Source organism: Pistacia vera, unplaced genomic scaffold (assembly GCF_008641045.1).
Source record: "Pistacia vera cultivar Batoury unplaced genomic scaffold, PisVer_v2 Contig826, whole genome shotgun sequence".
In the NCBI taxonomy this organism is placed as follows: domain Eukaryota; kingdom Viridiplantae; phylum Streptophyta; class Magnoliopsida; order Sapindales; family Anacardiaceae; genus Pistacia; species Pistacia vera.
In genome coordinates, this window is record NW_022196697.1 from 259,913 (window position 1) to 269,218 (window position 9,306).

General features: G+C 33.5%; 1 protein-coding gene and 1 long non-coding RNA gene across 2 annotated transcripts; both read right to left on the bottom strand.

The window, feature by feature from the left end:
- Positions 1-922: 922 nt before the first annotated feature.
- On the bottom strand, positions 923-1,344 carry LOC116117935. Its single transcript, XR_004126063.1, has 3 exons — positions 1,255-1,344; positions 1,086-1,155; positions 923-983 (listed from the first exon to the last, which is right to left on the bottom strand). It is a non-coding gene; the product is annotated as an uncharacterized LOC116117935 (long non-coding RNA).
- A 3,491-nt stretch (positions 1,345-4,835) lies between these two features.
- Positions 4,836-8,710, bottom strand: LOC116117939 (armadillo repeat-containing protein LFR-like). Its single transcript, XM_031403926.1, has 8 exons — positions 8,473-8,710; positions 8,213-8,382; positions 7,967-8,112; positions 7,627-7,877; positions 5,884-5,989; positions 5,654-5,792; positions 5,428-5,555; positions 4,836-5,302 (listed from the first exon to the last, which is right to left on the bottom strand). Exons 1-8 carry the CDS (start codon positions 8,654-8,656, stop codon positions 5,047-5,049), a joined length of 1,380 nt encoding a protein of 459 aa, XP_031259786.1. The 5' UTR covers positions 8,657-8,710; the 3' UTR covers positions 4,836-5,046.
- Positions 8,711-9,306: the final 596 nt, after the last annotated feature.

A 9,306-nucleotide genomic window follows, 5' to 3' on the forward strand; every position in this document is an offset into this window, starting at 1 on the left:
AAAAAAAAAAAAAATGTGGACGTAGGCTGCTAACTTTGTCGAACCACTTTAAAAGTTCTCTTTGTTATTTACTTTCTAGCATTATCATTCAGTCATCGCTGATTACCCTTTAATCACGCACAAATCAGTTCCAATCCCGACAAGGTCAATCGGATTTCGTTGGTTGGTGCATATTTTCGTATCAAAACAACATTTGAAAACGTAAATAATAAAAATATGTTCTGACATGTTTCTTTTTAAAACACAAAAAATAGAATAAAAAGTACAAAATTTATCACCCCCACAACATATATAACTATTTTAAATTACCATTTATTTTGTTGGTATCGGAGTTAGTCTTAAATATATCAATCGTTAGATTTTGTGCATAATGTTACATTAAAAATCTTGGTTTGAAATAAATTTTTTTATATTTATGAAAAAGAAAAAAAATAGATCAAGAACCAATAACACTACGGACACCGAAAAAATTACACCGAAATTGTGTATTGGCCTATGTGTACCAGTCGCGTGAATTTTTCTTCAATTTTTTTCTAGTGAACGGCCGTCCAAAAAATTTGGAAGGCCATTCACTCACATGGACCCCCGTCCATATTATATGGACGGGGGTCCATATACCAGGGACGGGCGTCCCCCGTCCCTGAATAAAATATAATAAAAAAAATTTTATAAACATTAGGGACGGCCGTTCATCCATTATGGACGGCCGTCCCTTCATTTTGGACGGGCGTCCGCAAATAAGGGATGCCCGTCCTTAACCAAAATATGAAAATAAAAAAAAAAAACTTTAGGGACAGCCGTCCATAAATTTTGGACGGTCGTCCCTTACATTTGGACGGGCGTCCATTACCGTCCTAAAAAAAAAAAATTTCTAAAATAAACTCTCTTCTTCGTCTTCATTCTAAAAAAATTCTAAAAATTCTTAAGACAGACTGTAAGTACTTCCCTTGAGCTTCAATTCTCAGCTGCAAATGTCGCTGTACCTGAAAATATAAATTCGCAATTGATTGAAGTTTGAACTGTATTGATGATGCTTTATTGATAATCAGAAACCAATCTCTAATTGGTTTAATGGTTGTATATACCTCAATCTGTTCATGAAGTTTCCTCTGCACTTCCAGTTGAACTTGGAGAGCTTGAGAGATCTGCAAGCCTCTGTAAACACAACACTTGAATCAGTTGAAGCTACTTGGATTATTACTATATATCGTTTTAAATTCATCGAATGGATTAGGATTTATTTCTGACTATTACTCATTAAACTGATTGGGTGTTCTGTCACTGGTATTCCTACTGAGATTCCCATCACTACTTTGAGTTTCTCTGCAATCTGCATTAAAAAACTAATTGCTTTGAGGAAGTTCGTGCTGCCTGAGAATAAGAATACTGATGCCATTTTGGCAATTTGTCAGGATGGAGTTTTGACTGTTACTGTGGAGAAGTTACCGCCTCTCGAGCCGAAGAAGCCGAAGACCATTGAAGTTAAGATTGCTTGAAGCGTTTGCAGAGGGTGTGGTTTCATTTTTCTTGTCTGTTAAATATAATAAGTGTGCTTAGGAAATGGTTTTAGTTTTGTTTCTCACTGTGTTTGGGTTCTGTTTTGGGATTTAGTGACGGTTTCTAATGGTTTTGTGGTAGATATTATTACTCTTAGAATAACACTGGACAAGAAGAAGAGAGGAGATGGGGAATGAAGACGAAGAAGAAGAGTTATTTTTAGAATTTTTTTTTTTTTAAAAAAAAAAAAAAGCATGGACGGTCGTCCCTAAAGTTTTTATTTTTTTTTATTTTCATATTTTGGTTAAGGACGGGCGTCCCTTATTTGCGGACGCCCATCCAAAATGAAGGGACGACCATCCATAACAGATGAACGGCCGTCCCTAATGTTTATAAAAAAAAATTTATTGTATTTTATTCAGGGACGAGCGTCCTTTAAATGGGGACGCCCGTCCTTGGTATATGGACCCCTGTCCATATAATATGGACGGGTCCATGTGAGTGAACGGCCGTCCAAATTTTTTGGACGGTCGTTCACTAGAAAAAAATTGAAGAAAAATTCACGCGACTGGTACACGTAGGCCGGTACACAATTTCGGTGTAATTTTTTGGGTGTCCGTAGTGTTATTGGATCAAGAACAATGAAATAACTTGGTTTTTCTTTTTATTATTATGAAAAAAGGGACCTCATCTGATTCCAGCGCCCCATTTTCTCCCTTTTGGCAGGANTTTAGCAAAATCTCAAATGTAGGGGATTAAAAGAAATAATTTAAAAAATAATAATAAAAATAATATTGTATTAATATTTAAAAAGAATAGCAATTTAGTAATCTATATAAAATACCCACCAATTTATTATTCCCAACCAAACATATCAATAGAATATATCTATCAATTTATTTCAGCCTAACCAAACACATATCCTTAAACATTCCCAATAAAATATTCAAGGTAATCTATCTTTCCATTAATATAATATTCTCAGTAATATGACATTCAACCTAACCAAACACATATCCCTAAACATTTCCAATAAAATATTCAAGATAATCTATCTTTCCATTAATATAATATTCTCAATAATACGACGTTCCATAAACCAAACGCACCCTTCAGGTTACATCATCCTTAATTTCAACATGAAAACAATTCAATACCTAACTATATATCAACTCTTCTCCTTCTTCCATTTTTAAATATCTTCAAGTTTCCTAATACATTTCTTGTTAATATAAATATATAAGACTGGGTCATGCTATGGTAACTTAAATTTTTAACTTAATTTAAAATACCAATTTATAGCCATTCATAATTCCTAATCCAAACGTTTTAAAAGGTGATGAGATAACACATAAAATAACTAATTACTCCGTCTGTTCTAAAATAAAAGTCGTTTTAAGCAATTGCACACTTTTTAATAAACTAAGTTTTTAATGTAAAAAAAATTTCTCTCTGCATCTCTTATTCGCTTCTCCCTTGAAAGTGTGGTGGGAAATGCAATGAAGAAAAAGCAATAATAGGAAAGTTGTGTTAAATGGCCTTTGAAAGAGAGAGAGAGGAGTGGAGGGGAGAGGAGATGTCATAGACAAGACAACGACACTTAATTTAAAAAAAAATTAAACCCTCAAAACGTCATTTATTAAAAAACAGAGGGAGTATAAAACTATCCATAATTAATTGTTAACAGTAAGATTGAAAATAATTGTATTGATTTACTTCTACGTAGCCATGCAATGTTGTAAGAGTAATGTTACAGTTACTGAAAGATGTATACTGAATTCATATACTGAATGACATGGCGCAATCTTAACCATTGATTCATTATAAGTTAATATTAATCCATGATCATATTTTTATCACGTCATTCAATATACGAATTTGGTGTATAATTTTCGATAAGTCTACCATTTTACATGATGTAAAACGGTTTGATGAAATCATAAATACTTACTAGCCGCCACGGATGCTTGGAGTCAACCAAATCATTTAACTTAAGACAAGTACTTATAAATTAAATGCATAGAAACAAAAATCAATTTTTTTAATTAATGATATTATAATATTACAACAAAATTATACAACATTATTTATATACGATTTTTATTATAATGTCTTGTATAATGAGTAAAAGGTAGGGCGCAAGTCTTGGTTATTATACCATTCATACTTGTAAAAGATTTATATTATGAGTAATACTAATCTTATAAAGAGCCATATAAAAAGTCATATAAAAAGTCAAATCTAACCCTTAAAATTCATGATTGCCTCTTTCTCTCTCTCTTTTTCTCTTCTTTCAAGGATTAGATTTGACTTTTTGTATGCCTCTTTGTAAGGCTAGTATTACTCTTATATTATTAGTATTATGAATGTGGAATATTGTAGTTTGAATTCACATCCAAGTGGGCTAGTAGCATTTATTTCATTTATGTAATTTTTATATGAGTTGATGATATAAGATTTAGAAAGTTGCTTTCTTGTAGTTCTTTAACCTTCATCTTCCAAGAAAGATCATTAATGGAAAACTTGCACGCATCTATGAAGACCAATTTTCAACAAAGATGAAAGCTATGTCTTTTCATCTAAAATCCTGACATTCGTGATTCATTTAACCACCTTGTCAGTTTGCTATAGTAATTTTTTTTTTTTTCAAACCAGTTTACGCGCATCTCAACTAATCTCTTGAAACTTTGAAACTATCAACCGATATAAGCTCTAATGACCACCCTATTGGCAACCGTGGAAACTCAAATTCGAAAAATCATGTTAGATCCTCATCTTGCTCTTTTATCCTCAAAGAGACTTAAACTTGAAAGATTATGTCAGATCCTCATTTACTCTTGAGTGATGCTATGGGTACTAATGGATGAGTACAAATTTGTGTACTAACTAAAGCATAGTACCCGTACTATGCACATAGTACAGGTACTATGCTTTAATTAGTACACAAATTAGTACCCATCCATTAGTACCTAAAGTATTATTCTTTACTCTTTTACCATCAAACCACCCCACGGTGGATTAGTAAATTTATTTATTCATTATATCTTTGCAACTTGTATTAGGAAAGTGGAAATAAATTAGCCATAACTTCAATTTATAAATCCAAGTATCTAACTAGACAACATGTTTCAAAGAACCAAGGGCGGCTTACACATTTGAACAAGCAACCTTTGGTTTCCTGTCTTATGAATATAATCAAATTATGATTGGCGATTCTCCTTTCTTGCATAAATACACGTTATGTTTCATTATTGTTTACGTTAGCATTAAAGGATACATATTAAAATCTGGAATATTGTCTGACATCTGGAGGACCTATTTAACAAATGATCATACGGTTTCAAGAAGTTGAGATAGAAGCATTACTCCATGCATTAGGTACATACAACAACATAGTAACACTATCAACTACCACATTAACTATGACCAACCATAATTTAAGTCAGCTGGTATGTACAATTAAATCATACCCGTACTCTCTCTGAAACCATTAAATATTCTTGCTCCCAGACCCCAACTAACATGACCATGCTGGGCGTAAGCCTTAAGCTACATGCCCCATACACCACGTGCAGCCGCCATTTTGTTGTTCGGCCTAGATGTAAGTTCATACAATATCCTAGCAAACGTATCAGAAAACCTACCATCTGAGAAGAGTATCTCCGCAAACGCATTCTCATAAGCTAGCAACAAGACCCTGTTCTGAGGCTCAGACACAAGACTCTCTAGTATCATTGCTGCTTTCCTGCAAACTTCATGAACTGTTTGTGGTGTCTTGATAATTTTCAGCAGTCGATCAATTGCCCTGAGTGAAAATAATTATAGGAAGAAATTGTGTCATCATCAAAATAGATATTCAGTAGTACAATCCTAAACAAAAATATCTTTGTGTGCACTATTGATAACTTGGAAAATCAAAAAGAAAATTACCATCGCTCATTAGCAAGCTTCAATCTGCAATCCATATTAACTTCCGCAAGGTTATATAGTGCGCCAACAGCAGCAGCTTGTGCATCAATTGTTTGCAAGCTCATAAGATCAACCAAGCGTTTATGTATCTGTGGTATTCATGTTGCCACCCAATATGATCAATAAAATGCAAATACAAGATTTATTTATCATACAACAAAGGACAGTTGATCACAATAATATAAACCTGAGGAACAAATGGAAGAAGGAAGGGCTCATTATCAGGATTTATTATCAAACGCCCAATTAACTCAGCTGCTGCACAATGCCATGCTTTAAATGCAGACCCCAACATCCCCATGATAGCTGCAACTGCACGTTTCTCTCTGTTTGGTAAACGGAATTAATGAATTTACAGAACACAAGTCATAAAACAGAGTACCATAAGCTAAAGCAAAATTAAAGATAAATTCTCACTTTATTTTGATGTAAGACGGCTTTGATGAACTGAAAATTCGAAGATCAAGCAACGGAGCCAAATTTACAATTGTCTCAAGGGCATTTGTAACAAGTTCCTCGTCCTCTGTCAACATTGTGAAATTTTAGTGCATTCCTGACTACATAGAAAAACCTTTTTTTTACTTTTGCATTAATAAAAGAAGGCAGATCTCAAGTTTTTGTTGTACTCAACAAGAAAGAAGATAAGACTATCACAAAACCATATAGAGATATACTTATATCAGTTTTTTATTAAACCCTTGTACTTAAGAAACTTAGCCTCCACTCTCTAGCACCCTGAAACTAAAATTCCCAAATTGCAGAATTTTTGGCACATCAGAACCATTTTCGGGTCATGTAGTTCCGTAGGGTCTAACCTTTTTTGTTTTCTCTCTCTGCATTTCCAACTCTAACCTCACAGCAATGCCATATACAAATCTTGAAAACCAATAACACAACATCCTGTTGAAAGATTCCAGTTTTATTCTATCTTGCTAAACATTAAAAACTGATCTTCTAATCCTAATTCCAACCTGTCTCCAGCAATTAATAGAATTGCCTTCAACCTGAATACAGGCATACAGAAACTGTTACTTTTCAATACTTTTTCCATCCAGTTCTCTATGTTTGAGCTAAATTAATGAGGAAATACAAAACAACCTTTTACTAAAAAACAATGTAATATGATAAAATTGTATCATTTTAGGACTTGTACAAAATAAGATCATAGAATGCTAAATGTAAGTTGTGTTGAATAAAAAGATTAAGTTGTGACAGTGGTATAGTATAATTTATAAAACAATCAAGTGTTATCTAAAAGAATTTAAATTTAAAAAAAAAAGCTCAAAAAGAGCTCCACAGAAAAGCTCACTGTAAAACTAAATGAGTTTCTGAAGATTTTCAAAAATTTCTTCCCTAATAACAACCAAACAACTAAAAAAAAAATTGAAAAGAGCATTTGTCATAAAAAAAAAAAAAACGACTTTTAGCAATTCCAAAAACCATAAAAACAAAAATTTGAAAATCTTTAAGCTCAAGGATTTTTCATATAAATAGTATCCAGTTAAGCAAGCTCCTTAGCAGGCTAATCCGTCCAAAACATGATAAACTCCATATTTGGCACCATAAGTTGGCATTCATTCTTCATCCAATTTGCATCAAGCACCCTCAGTCACCCTTCATAAATTCATTATTAGGACACTAGACTGGAAATTGTCTTTCATTTTCAAACATACTATATATATTATTAACAACATCCCACCACGAAGAAAACTAAGATACTTAAACATCTGGCTATCAGCTTAGAGAAAGTGCCTGAAATTGGAATGAAATAAATTTCTATGTGGGACCCTTGGGTTCCATCAAACTTGAAACCAATAACATCATACTCAACCTTATGGAATTCTAGAGACTCCACATATATTAGCTACAACATTTCCTGACTTTGTGCGAATGTGTGGTAAATACATAAGCCAAACCAATTAGATTGGTCATCTTCTAATTGAGGTACGAAATGATTCAATGACACAATAGATCGCAATATCTCTTCAAGAGACATCAAGGCAAACAACCATAAATCAAAAATTCGTCAAAATTTTTTGAAGCACTTGACCTCAGAAACAACACCAAATAAAAGAAAGAACAGAATGAAATATCATAAATTCAACAACAAATGCATACAAGAAAATATTCCCAAGTTCGCTACCAACCACTACTTCTGACCTGTGATGTGATCTTCTATGCACTGGAACACTGTTTCCAAACAATGACGATGTTGGGCCATAATGACTTCATTATCTGGCATGAATGAAAAGTTCCTAATGATATTAGAGGCAGCAACAGCACACTGCTGCTTCTCTGCACGCCCCTCTTCATCTAGATTAAACAAGCCATCTTCATCAAACCACCACTCTGAAGAACGAACTTTAGCAGTATTTCTCTTTCCCTCGGCCGCAGAAGCAGCAGATCCAACTCTACAACACAAAAAGAAATCACCCAACATTCATGCTCAAGTTCCTCGAACCAAATCTAACTCATTCATATTACAATGCACCTTACTTACCCAGAACGTGAAGCAGTATTATTATTTGAGCCCAATGCCTCATACGCATAACCAAATCCGGTTACCAACGAATTTACACCTAATGTTCTATTTCTAGTTGTCTTTCTTAGTTCTTTAGGCAGCGCTATATCACGCCAGTCATCAATCTGTTTAAAGTAATATCAACAATGCAATAACACATCAAATTCAAGGGCCAGAAAGCTTGCAATAAATTGCAGTAACAAATAAAAAAATGAGCGCACATACAACTTGGAGAAGAGCATCAAGTAGGCCAGGTATTTTGGCAAGAGGAGTAGAATCTTTGCGAATATCGTCCTTTTCTTTGAAGGAGAGCAATGTGAGAGTATTCAAAGCCCATGTTAATTCACTCTTAAGTCCACTTTGAAGAGCAAGAACTATTCTTTTATTGTTTTGATCTGGAAATTAACAGAGCATTTATGAATTCCAATTCAAATTTAATATAAATTAGGGTTTTTATAAAGTGCTAGGGTTATTAATTAACTGACCAGCGAAGGAGCTGTGGACTTGAAGGGATGGACCTAGAAGAGTCGTTGGAGCAACAGTATCCGCTGAAGCACCGATGCCAGAGGAACTGCCGCTGGTGCTGCCGAACGGACGGCCCCTCTTCGCTGCTGGGGCAGCGGCTCCGCCAGCCATTCCACCGGACTTTCCCTGTTCCCTCTTTTGCATTTCTTTGTTTGTCGATGAATCTGGTTGGAGAGGGGTGGTTAATAACGGGTCTAATTGAGGCACAAAATTAACAACCCGATCCAGCAACTGACCCGACATATAAATAGAAAGGCATGGGCTGGACTCTTTTGGGTTTCGGAATGAGTCCATGGGCCCAACGAATCTTTAATTTACTCAAAACTTATAAACATGAAGATTTTTAATGAAACATATTCCATTGTGTTTTAAAAAATAAAATTTCCTAAATATATGGAAATATACATTTTTTATATTTTTTTTCTTACAAATTTGCGTATAATTATATTCTTAACCTATATTTTAAAAATTAATTTCAGGTCCCAAAAGAAAATTTCTAACTCTATAAAGTTATAAAATCAAATCAATATAATTTTTTAAAAATTCTAATAATATTGTATTATGTATTTTATAAAGGACCATTTTCATCCGTAGTTTTTAAATTATAAAATTGAGGTTCCATTCAATATGAAAATAAGAAGAAGTTCAAACGTGTAAGTTTGTTGCATTTGCATATTTTACTTTCAATTTCCTAATAAATATATTTTATTTTTAGAGAGATTATATAAAATGACACTATTTTGAGTAAGGAATTTAAAACTATCATTTTTTGAAAACTTTTTCAACAAATAGCA